The sequence below is a fragment of the Lichenostomus cassidix genome, chromosome 12, assembly GCF_008360975.1.
Source record: "Lichenostomus cassidix isolate B80296 chromosome 12, HeHo_3.0, whole genome shotgun sequence".
In the NCBI taxonomy this organism is placed as follows: Eukaryota; Metazoa; Chordata; class Aves; order Passeriformes; family Meliphagidae; genus Lichenostomus; species Lichenostomus cassidix.
In genome coordinates this window covers 16,043,155-16,060,785 of record NC_139493.1, presented here as the reverse complement: position 1 = coordinate 16,060,785, position 17,631 = coordinate 16,043,155, and the positions used below count along the sequence as shown (strand labels likewise).

Genomic DNA, 17,631 nt, shown 5'->3' with positions numbered 1-17,631 from the left:
CTTCTATGTGGGCTGGCATGTGGTAAACAGCAGTAAGAGGAAACTGAAATATTACTAGACATTTGCAAGCCAGTGCCTTTCTTGTCCTGTATCAAAGAACATCTCATTATCGGAGCTGACAAGGAAAGATCCAACCTTCTCTCTTGTGTGAGAAGTGCACCTTAGTGCTCATCTGCCACCAGCAGCACTGCTGAGATTTCAGCCATTTGCTAAAAAAACAAGTCTAAAAAAAGGATGTTCTGAACAGCAGCTTAACATCCTACATTGTGCAAAAGCTGCATTAGAGTCTCCAACAAACAAAAATAGACTAAAATAGGCTAGAATAGAAAAGAGCACAAATCCAGGAATGAAGAAGGCTGAACAGCAAAATGCCGTTCTTTTTCTTCTCTTCCACTGCATGTCAAAGAAAAATTTCTTCCCTGTGGCTACCACTGGCAGCCTGGGTAACATGGTGACTCTTCCCACCAAGCTCAACAGCTCACTTGACTTAGGATCTGTTTATTTGTTTTGAAAAAGTATGTTGTGTTTCATTTGCATGAAATAATCAGTCACCCCAGGCAGAAACTCTCCAGGGTGCTTAGCAAAGGGACTTAACCACAGAGCACTGTGATATCCTCAGTCTTGGGTATCACAGCCTGATTGATACTCATGTAGCCCTTGGTGATACCACCTTGGGGGTGAAGCCCCAGGCAGCTCCCCAGCACCTCCAGTTTTAATCAATAACTCTCAATCCCAGCTGCAAAGATAAACAAGAAAACAACCTGGAAAGCCACAAAGCTTCCTGAGCTCCACTGCTTCCTGCAGCGCTCACTAGTGCAGGGAGGAAGGAACGGGTTTGTGGCTTATTAAGGGAAAGAGACAAAGCTCTGGGCATTCATGCAGCAGAGATGATGATGAGGTGCCAGTGGTGGTGAGGGACTGAACCAGAGGTTAGAGAAGCAGGAAATAGAAACTGATTGTTAGTTACTAACAGTGATTTCTGCTGTGCACTGCGGGCAGCGCTGCCCTCTTACCGCCTCCTGAGACTGCGATTTACTCATGATTGTGAGCAGAGTTTGTAAGAGCACATCCAGGAGGCTCTCCACCATCATCTCAACCTCCTCCACGACATCTCCCTCCTACAGCAAGTGGTGAGCAAACATACAGTTAGAAATTGGAGAGATGGAACTGGTAAAGACAGTTCTGCCGAGTCAGCCATACCACAGGCTTTCTGGGACAGAAAGCTCCGTAACAGGTTCAAAGAAGTACAGTCAAATTCCTCATTGGTCCCAGATCCTGTTGTTCTGTCAGTGTGCATGTGTGTGTGTGTTATCTCACCAGCCTCTGATGGAAACATTCAGGGTCACAGCCATAAAAGGTTAGTCTATAATCAAAGGTCTAGAACACAACAGGATCAGATTATGTTCAGGAACCTTTACTCCATGGCAGTATTATTTTAGCTTATTTCCATGATACCTTTCATCTCATTCCTCTCACACAGAACCATGACTCGTAATTGGAAATAGACATTGGTATGAATTATATTTAGCAGCATGAGCTTCCTACTTTAGTCAGGTGGGGAAACTTCACCACCCCCTCTTTGTAAGCATTGCTTTAAATGATCTAGTTACCATTTGAGATCAGAGTATTATGACCGTCAAAGCTGGGTGTTGAAACTCAGCAGCAATTTCCAGAAGTAAGTGGGATTTCATTGATTGGATAATTTTAGAGTATTCTTTTAATGTTAACCACAAAGTGCTAGTTACTGTCTCTTGCAGAACTATGAGTCCTTGAGCTGTGTAGAACTTTTAAACTCCACTGACATCTAAGTTCTGGGCTTGCATGAAGAAAATTAAACAGTGTCAAAGCTGTTGGAGGCATGTGCGTTTCCCCCCTCCTAACAGCAAGAACACTGTGTTATCAGGATGCTCTGAGTCACATACACAGAGCCAGACCCTCATTTCAGATATTCTCTTGCTGACAGCACAATTCTGTTTTTAAAGGGTCCTTTGAAAAACCTGTATTAACCTATAAAAATCTTTCACTCTTCATTTTACTAAATCAGTGGTGCAAATAAAAAATTAAAGTCAAGCAGCAGATTTACCAGAGAACTGGTCTTGATTATGGAGAAGATACTACTGAGGATCCCAGAGCAGATAAGCAGCTCCTTCTGCTGTCGTAGGTGAAGGTGAATGTGGTGAAGGACTACAGGAAGCAGGATACGCCGGGACTCTGAATGAAGGAAAATAATTTCAAATTTAAGGAAAAATATTTACAAACAATTACAATGGATGGTTTCAGCAAAATTCTGTGGTATCATTTTCACCTTGTACTGAGTACAATAATTTAAGTGCACTAACTTGAGGTCCTCACTACAGGGAAAAGAAACCCAATGGTGCTTTCTGTCTTCCACTTCATAACTTCTTTTATTCAGACCTTTATGAAATAAACTCACAATCTTCACCCATTTTCCACTGAGTTCTTAAAGTTTTTTTCTAAATTTTGGATTTTTAAAGGATATGTTAGCAATAATATATTTAAGTAAAATTTTAAGATTTAAATAATTACTAAAGTGTTGAGCTAAAGAAATACTAAAGTTATAAAGATATTTTAAAGTAATTTTGTGGGTTTCTCACTTGACTTTCCCCTCTGTTTTTCAGGCATAAGCTGGCAGGAAAAGAGGTTTTCTCCCTATCCATGGTAAGAGCATAGCTAAGTGTCAAGTGAGATTTGGCAGTTTTAATAATTGACTTGATTTTTTAAATGTATGTTTATCAACCTTTAGTTAACTACAATTTATCTATGATGGATTTATAAATGTCTCCTACCACAAGGAAACTTGTAAAGTGTTGTGTCGAACAGAGTTAATGGAGTTACAGAATATTCTGAGTTGGGACACACAAGGATCATGGAGTCCAACTCTGAAGTGAAAGCTACTTGTGAAAAGAGAGATCAAACTCAGAGTGTTTGGGTTATTAGCACCCTGCTCCAACCAGCTGAGCTAATGAATACATTTATCAACAATGCTGCCAAGAGAAATAATTACCAACATTATTGGCATTCAGCAAGGAAATGTTTGCAACAAAGCCACTGCAAAAACAACCCAAGGAGTCGCTGCCCTCAGCGAGCAGCAGGCCTGAGCCCTGAGTGTCACCTGAGAAGGAGAAGAGGCGGCTGTCGACTGTGCGGGCGATGGACTGCAGCTTCACCACGTCCATGGACTGGCCGATGTGCACCGTGCTGGGCATGCTGCCCAGCGTTCCCCTCACAAACTCTGCCACCTCCTGCACCGTGAACATCTGCAGCAGCTCGTCGAAGATGGCAGGGAACGAGTTCAGCAGGGCGGCCTACGGATACAGAGGGAGCTCAGCGCCTGCAATTCCAGACTGCAGCTCAGTGCAGGGAGACAGGAACACCGGGAACACTGAATGAAGGGTCTGCACAAAGCTACTACAGACTGAGCTACGGCTGGTGCTCATGGTTTGTGATACCTGGAGCTCCCAGTGAACCAGTCACATGTACTAGAGAAAAATCAAGTGCTGCTGCAATAGTAAATCTTTGGATAAGTTGAACACATAGATACAGCTTCAAAAGGCTGTATTTTAGGACACAGCTTATAAAACAGAAATTGAGATATCAAAACAGAAAATAGTTCATTTTTGTTGATTTACTTTTTTTCAGTTAATACAACACTTGCTTCTGATTAGAGAGTTCCTCACCAATTGGTTGTACTAAGCAACTACCTAAGACAGTTAAAACTCTTCAGAAAATATTCTGAAGTGAAGAACCTGCTGACAGACCTTTAACCACAGCAGCTCTGCCATGTGACATTCCAGGATTTCTGCAGCAGGGGTGGGGTGTGAGTCCATGTGAAAGAGGCATCACATCATGTGAGTGTGCATGTGATTCTTGCAGTAACACATATTTCCAGTAAGCTGGAGCTATCCTTGAAAGTGCTTCTTAAAGTGCAGAAAGTGTCAGCACAATGGCAAAAAAGCCTCATCTCTTATTTCCTATTTTTCAATTTATTTCTTCATGAGAATTCCATGCATTATTTGTGCTCAAGTTCTGCACACTTGGTGTCCTATCAAACAAATGCCACCACCTCTAATACTTTGAAATTATTCTCTTCCTCTACATCCTACCCAAGCTCCATACCTGTTTCCTTATTATAACTACTTAAATTCCTGAATGGTTGCTTTCTGAACCAGCCTCACCTCCACTCTTCCCTTCCTGCCATTTCCACCTTCCTTGCCTGAAGCTCTCCTCACAAACCCCAGTGATTTCCTGCACAAGTTCAGATTTACCAGACTTTACTGCAGATCTCTGTTCAGCTTTGCAATTCCAGAGTCTCACCACTGTCATGTTTCCTTTTCCTCAGAGACTTTTTGTTTTCTCATTGCATAAACATTTCTGTATCTCTTCTATTCTGACATGACTCTCCTAATCCATATAATCCCAGCCTCCTTTTTTGCCAAGTCTTTGCTCCAAGTATTTTTTCCTTCAACAGTGAAATATATTTAATAGTATTTGAGAAAAATCTAAGTTATTTTTGCAACTAACACTGTAGAGCTCACTAAATTATTCTGAATATAAATTTTCCTCCTCCTTCTTCCGCTCGTTCTTTCTCAACATCTGATTTTGTTACAATCAACTCAGATTACACAAACCCCCACAGGGCCTCCTGGGTGTTGCCACTTATTTGTTCCTACATACCTACAATGTACTAACAAATTAAATAATTATAAATCATTTCCATAGCTCCTAGTACTCTTGGAAGGCAGTAACACCACAAATCCAGTCACTGTCTTTACCTTTGGGATAATACAAGTGAAATTACAATATTGGCCCAACAAATCCTTACAGGAATTTTCCTAAACTTTCTGTTACTTATAAAGCTGAAGGATTACTGTATAACCCACAGCAATCCGAGGGCAGGCATGGGATCTCTTCAGGAAGATTTGGAGCTGTCCTGAGGTGACATCGTTTCAACAGTTCCTTGAAGGGTCCATTATTGCACAACACCCTAAAATATGCTGGAACATTACTCATGTCAAACTAATTGCCTGGGAGGATGGAAATAAGTTTTACTCTCACTGCTGGAAAGAACTGAGATACCAAGACCTCTCAAATACCCTGGGAGAAGAGGACAAGTGTAAGGGAAATTGTTTGCCAGGGCCTCAAGCATTTTTGGTGGGTATTTAACAACTGTCCACATTCCAGAACTAATAATCAAAAACTAAACAAATGCTTGGCTCCCCTGAACAATTTGACTTATATAATCCTGTGCACTCCCTCAGTACTGTCTCTTCAGCGTGGGGATGCCATAAACTGCTCCATTAATAACTGAAATATTCCACATCTCCTAGTTTTAAAGTACCAGCCACTAAGACATCGAACTCCAGGTTTATATGCAGGAAAAGAGTGTTTGGGGTAGGAAAAGAGATTAACTGGGAACATCCACAACGAAACAGTTGAGCAGTCCTGGGGATCATTACTTACAGAATTAAATGTCGGCCTTGTTGTGCCCCCACATTTTTGTGGGGCACCTGTCCCGGCTCCGCTCGCCTGCCCTCCAGGCTGGGAGGCCTAGGGGGCAATGGGATCAGGGGGCAACACAGTGGCAAGGGGGAAACAAAAAGTAAACTTTTCAAAGATTCAACAAGGACAGGCTTTACAAATTACAAAAGTCCAAAGTAAGAAATACCATAGCAAGAGAAAGGAGGAAAAAATTAAAAAGAGAAACAAAGAGAAAAAGGGAAAATCCCCCATCCTCAATGCGAGTCTCCTTCTGTATTTGGGACCAACACAACTGGAAAACATTTATCAGATGCTGTTTCCATTCACCATCACTTTGTCTGCAAAATTCTGTGCACTGATTTCTCTTGTTCCTGGCTCATCCTATTATACCGACTAATGGGTGATTAAATAAAAGATTAGAACAGCTGTTCTCACAATCTTTCAGAGCAGCTCCTTAAGAAAGAGATCACTCCACTGGCAGCTTCCTGAACCAGCAGAGTCATTGCTTGGCTGCAATGTTCACAGCAGCTGCTTCTTTGGCAAAATACAGCAGGTGTTCCAAACATCTGTAATTCTGCATTAGTGATTACAAACCACCTTCACGTTACCAGGGAGCTCTGGGTGGTCCATCCTGACATTCCCTGAGTAGAGGCACAACGCAGCATGTTTGACATTTAGAACTTAAATGCAGGAGTATGTAATGCAGTACAGTGGTCTTTAAAACTGAACCCAAAACTCAGCAGCATCCTTACTCACTTTCAGTATTGTCTTCAGCCCACACGGAATCTTCACGAAGTCCCCTGGGCCACATTCAAAATGATGCATTAAATATGAGTATGGGCATCACAACTGTTTGTGGTCAGGCTACACATTCTCACTGTAATTTTACCACATGCTGGAATTAAGTTCATCTGAGTGCAAATATATCAGCTGAACCTCTCACTGTGATGCTGCTGTAACTGTAAGTATCGATCTGAAGTACTATAATGAAGGATTTAGAAATTCTTGAGGCCAACCATAAGACACAGGAATACAAACACAGTTTGCAACGCAGTTTACTTTTGTGAATAGCAAAAATTGTATTCTCATGTGAGAAGTCACTTCCCCCTAGAGACCCCCCAGTCCAGCTCACCTGTGCAAAGCTACTGTCTAATACCATTAATGGGTGTCTCATTTTCCAGCATCATCAGCTTGTTGGGGGAAAAAGTCCACTGACCTGCATTTAATCCCCATGTACCCACACCTCCTACCCGTGCAGGAACAGCTGCCTCGTGGTTTGCCAGTGGGAGTGTAGGAAATAGCAAACCTGTGTGAAGATGAGAGTCTCAGAGCTCCTGCTGTCCAAGCTGAGCACAAATCTGATGGACTGGAAAAGCTCCTGGATGCTGGAGCGGAACTGCTCCTCCTCCATTCCACAAGTAGCTCTGGAGTAAAGGATCCGAGATTGGACAATGAACTTGAAAAGATATTCCAAGGCCTTAAGGAGCAGGAGAGGAAGGAGATCAAGACAGAGAAAAAGAGAGAAAGAAAAATAAAGGAGCTTTAAAGAGAACCAGGAAAGACTCTACATGCATAATAACTAAATTCTTGAGCTTTAGAAAGGAGAATGAAAAACAGGTTTTATAAGTTACATAATTCAGTTGAGGAAGAGCTACTCTTAGGCAAGTACCCATTCTCAACCAATAATCTTTGTTACTTGCAAGTCCCACTAACAAAAAAAGTATGCATTTACATCAAAGAGACAAATCTGAATTACATAATTTGAGGAAAATCTTGGTCAAGGTAAGAAACTTCTGGTTTTCTTATGACTTGGCACAGTGACTGAAGTGTTTGAAGAGGCTACTGTTTCCTTTCAAAATTTTGTAAATGGCATTATTTAGAACTGCATTTATTTGGCAACGATGACAATGGAGAAAACACATTGTTCTGAGCAGCTGTAACAAGTCACTGCCCTATCAACAACTCTGAGCCACCAGCCCAGCAAGGTGACACTTCACACACCTCCTTGATACTGGCTGTGCACAACTGTCAACACCAGAATGCACCAGATATCAGGGACATCACACTTCACTCCTTCCCTTAGTGCTTAACAGGATTCACCAGCAAAGAAGGACTAAGGGAAGATATAATACATAGTTTGATGATATCCTCAAAACCCAGCACAGAAAAACAACAGGCTGGAGATTCAGCAATAACAGGCTACACAGCAACCTTAGTAATATTCCACGGTATTCCATGGAAAGTATACTTGTCTCAGTTCAATGCTGGGAAACTGAAAGTTAATTCAAATACAAATTTTGATCTCAAAAGATATTTTTGCATCCATAAGATGTCTCTCATTGAACCACCACAATATGCACAAATATGTAATGCTATGTTGCAAACTTTAGAATACCACAGCTTTAAGGATATAGAATGGGAATGTGAAATTCCTCATAAAGCCATCATGAATTTCAAAATCCCATTGACTCTTACAGCCTTTTCCCCCCAGAAATTATGGCAACTTTGGTAATTAAGCAGTTATTGTTTATACTGTTCTAAACCATCTCCCAGTGGAATGTCCTTACACCGAAGAACTTCATTGGGAAATTACAGCTGGATTCCTGGCTTGTTTCCAGACAAAGGCCAGTTGGTTCCCAGTCAGCTCTCCAGGGCTGACATCCCTGTGCTGACACCAAACCCAGAACATGCAGTGCTTGTATAAGCTGCTTTAGGAGTTCAGTACACACAACCATCATTCTCACTTGAAGGCTTGTAACTTCAATGTGAGGGTTATGTTTTGCAGTGAATTAGAGCATTTATGTGTGAACTTCCATAATTGCCTGTGGAAGGTGAGATAGCAGGGCTCAAAACACTGCACTTCCTTAGCACAGACAATGAGCCCACACAGGCAGTGAAGCAAAGTGTTCCCTGTGTTTGCACACGTGGCTGGGATGCTAAAAACACAAACCAATTCTTGGTAGGACAAGTCAGCTCCTGGACTAACTTTGGCTCTTGCTGCCTACGACATCACAAATATGATGTTTGTTTGTGCCTAAAGACATAGAGCTGCACGGACATAAAATCCCAGCCTTCAGTGATGTTTGGCATGATATAAAAAAATCAGTGTCACATTAAAGGAGGTCCCTTACCAAGGCAGTCTATGTGCACGTTCATGTAACAGGTGAGCACCTTTGCCCTATGATCAGCAGCATAAATACTTATGGAACACCTCCAGAGGGAGAAAAGCCTTTGCTGTTGGTTTCTCAATCCAGACAAAACCCACCAATAGTTCTACTATTGGAACATAACTGAAGTTGGAAGGGCATTTCCTAGAGACATTTCCTAAGTCTTCTATTTCTAAGGGACAACAAAACTGGCTGTGGAAGCATTCAGGGACATGTGGTTAGAAAAGTCCCCTGGGAGGCACAGGCAGCTGTTGCTGGATGCAGCTTTCATGGAGCTTGGTATAGAGCATCATAAAGGAGCATGATACTGTGATCTACGTAGAAATGTCCTTTTAGTTAGAGCTCCTCCAAGGTGCACAGGAGTTTTTGAGAATTAAGAGCAGTCTTGAGGGAGATAAGAAATTTTAGAAATCCTCTAGAACTCTGTCTGCTGATGCCAGGGTTGGAAATTAGAATCCTATGAAATGCCTGTATGTCCACCATGAATGCACATAAGCAGCAGGAACCATAGGAGTGCCGAGGTATTTCAGCACCAGCTGTAGGGTACTACACTGAACAGCTAATTCAGGGAAGAAGGGATACAGAGCTATCCTGTTTTCTCAGTCAAAGAACTACTAATGCAGAGTGTGGTGAACACATCAAAGACCACAGAAATCCCCAACAGTAAAATCTGGTACTAGTAAGGACACATTAGCAATGATAATGGCTTTGGTACAAATTTGCTGCAAATGCCTGAAATAAAATCTGGAAACAAAGAAGGGAATCAATCACTTCACTGTAACAGGAGAAGCTAAAGACCAGAATTTGGGTCTGCAAGAGATACCTGCAAAGGCAACTGTCTGAATAAGATGTGACAGCAGTGTGGGTGGCAGAGGATGTGCTGTCAGGTCTGCGCAAACTCTGGTGGTAATTTTAATTCCTGTGCTTGGAAAGGCTTGGGCTGTCAGGTCTGCAAACTGACCTCCCTCACAGAGAGAGCAGCCATGTTCTGCACCAGCACTTGAGAGCCCCAGCAAGCAAAGAGCTGCCTTGGAGCCTGAGACAGAAAGTTCCATATTCACAAACTGATTTCACTAACCCCAGCTTCTGAAAGACATTCCAGCATTCCTGTTGTTGCTATTTCTAAAGAGCACTGCTATGAGCTTCAACAAATGAAGATCACATAGGGACAATATCCTACATCTCTATTTGCTGCACTGCATAAAGCACTAATGAGTGGTTTGAGAGGCAAGAAAACCTCCTCGAAGTCATTGCAGCTAGAGATCTTCCTCTCATCTCATAACTTTAATAGCTTTCTTTGCAATTAAAAGGAAAAAAAAGGAAGGATAGGGAAAAAAGAGTAAGAAAGTTGATAATTTCTTGAAAAGACATCTTTGCCCTATTTTTACCATTCCTCTTGAATCTGTGGTTGAAAATTACAAATAAGATGTTTCTGAGCATGTAAATATCTACAGGGACAAAGTAAGCACTGGTGTAATGCCCTTGTATTATCAGAATAGGATCCTAGCAGGGGATCTGGAAAGTGAGAAGATGGCATTGGCAGTGTCCTTTAGCTGGGAGATGTTTCACCTGTTTGTATTTAAAAGTGACAAAACCCAAATGCTGATCACTGCCACTGCTTTCAGTTCTTCAGGTGCCCAGACTCAGTTGTTAGGACACAAGCCCCTCTGGATGCAGAAGGTGCAGGTGGGCATTCACTCAAAGAAAAATATCTTCCTGCAAATGTTGGCATCTTGTATTTATGCACTTGACACACTACTTTCCTGGCTTCCCATTACACATGGTAAAATGAATATTTATTTATTCTCCAATTTCTCTGTAATAGCACCAAAACATTCCTTGTGTTTCTCACAGCTGTGCCTCCCTGGGACATTGTGCTCCCATCAAAGAACCATAGGTCAGGTCCTGTGCTACTTCAAAGGATTTCCATCCAGTTAAAGGCTCATTTATCTGCTGCTTAAAATACTCCAGAACTTCAACCCATGGTACAATGGAGCTGTGTCACAGCCAGAAACGAAGAGCAGAACTTTGATCCACAGCACCTGTGCCTGATACATTCAAAACTACTGCTGCTTGGAGGGCAAGGTGTAGCCCACATCAGTGGAGTATTTATGCACTGGCTATGGATGTAAGTCCCACTACGTTCTCCACAGGGCTGCAAAAGGGCTTAAGGGAACATAATTCTTCAAATCTTTTCTGCACAGAAGTGATTTGCTGCCTAAAACTAAAATTGTAGCTATACGGCTGTATAAAAATCTGGTTAAATAATAAGTCAATGCCACACTACTCTTGATTTCATTTCCAGCTCTCCCAGCCCTTCTGCAGGCCCAGCTGAACAGCCAGCCAGTACTCCCACTGGATACCTACTCTCATTGCCTCCTGGATGTGGTCCTGGCGCACAAGCTCGGCCGAGCGGTCCATGTACCACTTCAGACATCGGATCAGCTCCCTGGGGGAACAGACAGTGAAAAGGAACCTTCAGCACCAGTTTAAAACTAGACAGGCATCAAACATTTTGGTTTTAGGGAGAGATCTCCAAACCAGTCTCATTTCAATTCATTTCAGCGGTCAGTTACAGCTGTCCTGGATGCTGAATTTACATAGCATTTACATTTATTTTTCAAAACCAGAAAATAATTTCTTCTCTGTAATTGACTTGGATCATGAGGAACACTAAGAGAACATAAAAAAGATGTTATTAGAGAGACAGCTTTGATAAAGGCATGGTTCTAAGACCAAAATATACTTTTGTTTTAATAAGATATCTCAGCTCTCATCTCAGTAAGAAGCTTTTAGAAATTGAGATCACAAAGAAAATACCTGCATCTATTTTGGTAAGTACATGATACCATCTGGACTAAGTTACAAATGTATATTAAAATCATGTTTTATTTCAGACATCAGACTACCAAAAAACATTTGTTTTGTCTGAAAGAAATGCTAATTAACACAAAGCAGAACACCTTTTTACCCTCTGAACATGACTGTGTCTTCTAGTGTTATATAGTATCTATGGGTTTTTACCTGCTGTTGATAGAGTATTTTTTATACTTACTTTAATTACACAAAAAGTGAATTGCTTAGAAAGTTAAAACCAATTATTAGCTGTTTTTAATAGTTTACTGTGGCCAAAGATAGAATATGCTCAAATATACAAAAGCAATGGTGTAAAAGAAAGTAAAAACAACACCCTGAAGGGTAACTGTTACTGCTTTAAAAAAATTTGTCCCATTCTCTGATGCAAGACTCTTCTGAATACTAGAAAATAAGGCAGAATCTTCAAATTGACAGTGAAATTAAAATTTCTGATCTACTGAAATTAAATTGTAAACAAACAGAATATCATACATGAATACCTATCTAGTTTGCAAAAGGTGGTTACAATTAGTTCTCTAAGCTTTCACACAAGTCTTGTATCCCAACATCCTTAAGACAAGGAATGCATGTACTCTTGGTAGCTCATTAGTACAGACTGGTAATGAGTTGTTGCTGAGTCTCTCTTCAGTTAAAAAAAATTAAAAAAAAAAAAAAAGATTTGCCAGTCCAGAAAGGCAAGAGAAATGCCCAGCATGGCCATGCTCAGCCATAGGTGACATTCAGCAGCTTTTCCCTACAGCTGTGCTGGAAAACTTCCAGGTGAGCAGCTCTGCTTTTGGGGACCACTGCTGCCAGGAAGATTGTGATCCTAATGGTGCCACCATTCCCAAGCTTGGTGATGCCATCTTTCAAATAGAGGGACAAACAGGACCTACTTGTAAGCCAGAGCTCCTGCAAAGTGCTTCTGGATGTAGGTGTCCATCACAGGGCGGAAGTGGAAGTACTTGCTGTCACGGAGCAGGTTGATGATGAACACCTGGGGACATGGAAGGGGAAGCCAATCTGAAGGAACTGCACATTGCTGCCAAGTGTCTACAAACAGCTTACTCAAGGTAAGGAGCATTCAAATACATGAGCTGCTTTAAACAGTCACAGTTGGCTTATCAGGCAGGTATTATTGTTTGCTTCTCCCATGTGAGAGCAAGTACTGCTGCCCCTGGATGTGCTAAGGTCATCCTGCCCTCCTCACCCAAGATCATTACTGAAAACATATGGCTGGATCCAGCTGAATATTTCATCTTTTATGGAAGTAAAATACTAGCAACATGATAATAAGAAACTTAAAACTCACTGAGCATGAGATAAATAACAATCCAGCAGCTTACCAGCGACTGAAAGACCAACAGACCATACTTCTCTGTGTTGTCATCCAAAACTACAAACAATGTGTCCAGAATATCTTGTAGGAACTAAAATGACATGAACAAAGAATTTCAACTTATATTGCATTCAAAAGGTTATTTCTCTCCTGCTTTAATTAGTTCATACATGTTAATATCTTTGTGAAACATGTGCCAAGAACAGATCACTTCAGGTTCACCCATAGGATGGGACAGATTTTAATTTGTTTTTATTAAGAAAAATTTTTCTCTTTACAAGGAATATTTTCAAACAAAAATGAGTGGAAAAAAAAAAAGAAATAACAAAAAAAAAGAAATACGTACTACATGCCTGATTTGTAATTTCGACTGAATGTTCCTTTCACTTTAAGCTGACTGGAAGTGCTGCCCAACACAGTGGCAAAACAACTCGCTCTCATTCTCAAATCACTGGAGTGTCTCAGGTAACTGCTCAGCCTCAAATCTGAGGCTGGGCAGTACATTAAATTATGTTGAATATTGAAACTTGTTATGTGACAGAAAGTAAAGCTTTCCTAACAAGCATTAATTGGGGCAAGTTGCATGTTGCCAATTGCTTCTTTCACCCTTAACTCCACTGTTGAGCACTGACGGTTCAGTGATTTTCTTTCTGAAAGCACAGTCTCCAAAAGGATGAGTGTGAAGGAGAATGCTGGAGATCGTTAACTGCACATTCTCTCATGATTCTTTAATCTATTCTACTTATATTTCTGATGTGGACAACAAGAAATAAATTATAACAATTTATGAAGTCTCCGAAATGATAAAATGCCTTTTTTTCTGAATTATTACATTCTGTTCTTCATATCCAGTGCCAAATGACAGCTGATTTATGGGGAGAATCAATTACTTTTCCCCATGAAATAATTCAATCCATATTTTTCTTTTTCTTTCTCTATGAAAAACAGATACTTGTACTGCCCTACAAACAAAGTGTACAAAACATGGCATTCTTGAATAATTCCAATATAAATGGATTTGTGCTCCCCTGTTACTGTTACCAAGTTATCATGACAAGTAACATTCCAGATTTGGCAACATTCAAATGAGTTACAGTGAAGTGGCTTTAATGATAAACTACTTATTAAGTGATGGGATTTGTCTTCAGTTTCTTCCCCTTGGTTGTTTGTGCTAGAAATCATCTTTTACTTCCAGATTTATAGAAATAAATTTTAGAGAGAGTTCCCAACACACCTCAGATTGTCAGAGGCCTATCTGGAGTGCACTTTTTTTTGCTGAGACCACAAGGATTCAAATGCAGTTAGAAGTTCCTCAGACCTACAGAAGCTCAGACCACACAAGATTATCATATGTAGAACAAAGTAGTTACAAAACCTGGTGAAATTATGGGCTGGGAGACACAAAACTGGTGCACTGCTGGCTGGATGCACCAGAGAGCCCCTGCCAGTGGCTGTGTCTACACCAGCAGCTGTGTGGGGCTGCAGGCTGGAACTACTGGTGCTGGGGACCCAGCATGTGTGGCTGAGAGAACTTGGCTGAGGATTAGCTCTGGTTTGATCCCAAGGACTAACTATGCGCTGATTTCTTATGTGTATCTTCCTGTCCAGTTTTGCATTGTAATAAAATCCTAATTCATACAGGGTGGAAGATCACAGGGTGAATCAAAAAGCATGGTGAGAGGGAGCATTCAGAAGTGTCCCACAGGTCTGAACTCACTGCCTATCACAGACACATCCAAAGGCTGTTGTTTCATGCAGTACCTTAACAATCTCCTCGCCACTGACATGTCTCAGTCTTCCCAGAATATCCATCACTCGATCTGGGTAAGCTTTCCATTTGAGCAGGGCAAGCAGATCCACTGCAGAGAGAAGGAGGAAGAGCTAGAGCCACGCACAGAGGGGGAAGAATGACAACCCCAGACCCACCAGAGATTCATCACATTGCACTTCACCTCTTGTTGCAGTTCACACTTCTTGGGAAATTACATACATACATATAATGGAAAACAAGAAGGAAAATACAGAGTGAGTTAATACTGCTAAGAGAGAAAGGAATGGAGGAATGGCCAAATGCTTAAAAAAGAGTAAAGGCTGTCTTTTTCCCTGTGTGACTTCACATTGCACTGTGGACAATCCACTCCTGTCTGCCTGTGCTTCAGGGACATTGCTGTAAAAAAATCTTATTTACTTAGCTACTCTGTACAAGCTAAACACAACAAACTTTGGATTGCGTAGAATTGCTAACTGATTTTTTTTTGCTCTCTTTCCTAATTGCTGCTGCCTTGGGCAGTTCTGAGGGATGAGCTACTCACCATTCTGGGTCAGTTTGGTAGAAGAGAGCTGTGTGGAGACTGAGAAGGTCTCTTTGGTGCTGCGCTGGAAGATGAGGCTGGAGGGGATGTTGGGGCAGCCATTGTAATCCTCCTTGCAGCAGGGCAGCCCCAGGTACAGTGCATGGTTGTTGAAAGTGCTGTTCTCGTCACACTGAGGGGACAATACAAGGGATGGGCTTGTACCTTGTCCATCTCATGCCCACAGCCTGCCAGCAGCTGCCCAACCCTGCATGTGTTGGGATTTTGTGGCTGCACACAAACACTTCTAAGGAAAAACTGTGCTTAAGCACCTTGGACATGCCCAGAACAGCCCCAGCTCTACAGAGTGGTCTCTAACCACTGCCTCGTTAGAAGATCACCAGATCTTCCAACTGTAAACTTAGTGCTGCTGCCTGAAAATTGTGCTGAAGGAATAAACCCAGGTGAATCAGCAGGAAGGAAAAACCCCAAAGCTCGAATCTCTTGCTGCAGGGCTGCCAAGCTGTGGCACTGCAACATGAGGCATTTGAGTTCAGCACAATGTCATCTTACAAAGGCACAGAGCAATGCCTTAGGCTGGCAGAAGTGCTGAATGGTCTTGAACACCAGCGTGTTTGAAGTCAAAATGGATGGGATTAACAGCAGATAAATCATCATCATCATCTGGATGGAAAAGGTGAGCTGCACCTAGAATAGAAGGCTCTAGCCAAACCATGTGATTTTGAATGTATAAAATTTTGAAACTACTATTAATCTGTTCCTCACACACTTCTAATAAGGGGTAAAAGGATAATGTAATGACCATTACTCATTTAAGTAATGAAGTAGAGATAAGCAGTGAAAAGTCTGCAGAGAACTGGTACCTTATAAACATAAAGCTCATGGATATCATCCGACAAGGTCGTGCCATCATCTCTCATCAATGGGGTGAATGCAAAACCAAAGAGCTTCTTTTCTCCCTTGTCTTTTGCTGCAGCAAGAGATAGAAAGAAGGAATTGTATTTGTACACACCCTGTCTGTCAATATATACAAGATTACTCACCAACTTCTCCATGTGCCTAGAAGAAAACAAGCAGCTTACAGAACAAACAATTTTTCTAATTCTAATTTCTTTTTTCTAATTCTCTGTAAAGGACCGACAAGCTTCAAATCAAATACAGACATGCCAAACATAGCAAAATATAAACTACAATATATCCTGCGAAGAAAACATTCTACAGAAAAACACAACAAAAAACCATCAGGGACAAACAGCTACAAAGTGTTTTGCCCTGCACTGATTGTTCACCATGTTTTTAGTGCACTGTTGGATAAATTCAGAGAAAGGGTGGTTAGCAGTACTCCTTCAGTGTATTTACACTGGCCCCTCTTTCCTGCTTTCCACCCAGTGCCAGCCTCACACAGATTTCAATTGGCCATGGGAAGAGCTGAGGCCTTGTGGATTTGCCCTGCTCAGGGCAGGCACTCACTGGAGCAGTGTCGGAACTCGAAGCGCAGGTGGGAGCCGCGGAACCTGTCGATGGGGATGGGCAGCTTGATGATCTCCCCCCAGCGAGGGCTGTTGTTGTGGTACAGCACAAACGAGTGGTAAGCACTCCTGCTCGGCTCTCCCGAGCCCAGGCTGATGCAGTCCTGGCACAAGAGAAAACAACCCAACATTAAAGACATCACATCACCACCCATGAGTCATTTTATTACCCAGTGATAACCTTTATGTAATTCATATCTTTCTGTAGACATAAAAGAGGAGTCAGAAGCAGAAATTCAGACACAATGAAATGTGAAATTTTTTAGGAGATCTTGAAACCGTATTTTGGGTCAAAGGGGTCAACTAGGAGACCTATGATACTAGATGAATTCCAGTATCTTAAGTTATTATTTAAGCTAAGTTTTCCATCAAGCACAGAATAAATACAATAAACACCTAAGTTCAAATATATAAAACTGAGTCGAAAAAACAGGACATAATAGGACCATCACTTGTAATATTAGCCTTCTCTGAAAAGACCCTTTAACCAGATTCCTGCTTCAGTATCTCAGTTCAGAAGTGATAACTGACCTTTCCAAGCTCACTTCAAAAGTTCTTCTTTCAAAACTACAACCATACAGCCTTCCCAAATATCCCAGAAAATTCAGATCAAGTTAATTCCTTAGTGGTAAGCAAAGAATTTCTGTGTAATAGTCATCAACTAAAAACATAATTGGATCTAAATTTCTGCCTCCAGATACAATAGATTCAGAGACCTTGCCCAGTCTGTGTATTCACAAAATACATGTGAAGAAAAACAGGAACTGGTACTGTTTAGCAAATAAAAAAAGTCCTTAAGACTACAAGTGAAGGAAAATAGGATAAATATTGAATTCCTGAAATAAGGACAATAAAAGGTCCTTTGTAATGAAGGCATGGAGCAGGAAACACATTTTTTTAATATATGAGCACTAAGCCATGCTCTAGAC

The 17,631-nt window shown here is 41.3% G+C and overlaps 1 protein-coding gene and 1 long non-coding RNA gene across 11 annotated transcripts in view; one reads left to right on the top strand and one right to left on the bottom strand.

Moving 5' to 3' along the window:
• Window positions 1–11,096, top strand: part of LOC146431834 (uncharacterized) — a 63,829-nt gene extending 52,733 nt beyond the window's left edge. The window contains exons 3-4 of the long non-coding RNA XR_014854783.1: window positions 2,640–2,679; window positions 10,972–11,096. This is a non-coding gene — a long non-coding RNA (uncharacterized LOC146431834). The remainder of the gene's footprint in view (window positions 1–2,639; window positions 2,680–10,971) is intronic.
• DOCK3 (dedicator of cytokinesis 3) overlaps window positions 1–17,631 on the bottom strand; it is a 184,152-nt gene that overhangs the window by 48,542 nt on the left and 117,979 nt on the right. For 7 of the 10 annotated variants that reach the window (XM_085072929.1, XM_085072930.1, XM_085072925.1 and 4 more), the window contains exons 16-26: window positions 16,644–16,806; window positions 16,037–16,143; window positions 15,174–15,345; window positions 14,623–14,720; window positions 12,869–12,952; window positions 12,419–12,519; window positions 11,034–11,115; window positions 6,806–6,976; window positions 3,134–3,326; window positions 2,084–2,211; window positions 972–1,118 (exon numbers count right to left, since the gene is read on the bottom strand). In XM_085072929.1, the coding sequence (XP_084929055.1) occupies window positions 972–1,118; window positions 2,084–2,211; window positions 3,134–3,326; window positions 6,806–6,976; window positions 11,034–11,115; window positions 12,419–12,519; window positions 12,869–12,952; window positions 14,623–14,720; window positions 15,174–15,345; window positions 16,037–16,143; window positions 16,644–16,806 (1,446 nt within the window). Of the gene's footprint in view, window positions 1–971; window positions 1,119–2,083; window positions 2,212–3,133; window positions 3,327–5,481; window positions 5,569–6,805; window positions 6,977–11,033; window positions 11,116–12,418; window positions 12,520–12,868; window positions 12,953–14,622; window positions 14,721–15,173; window positions 15,346–16,036; window positions 16,144–16,643; window positions 16,807–17,631 lie in introns of all 10 variants that reach the window. The other 3 variants (XM_085072926.1, XM_085072927.1, XM_085072932.1) reach the window with 2 other exon arrangements.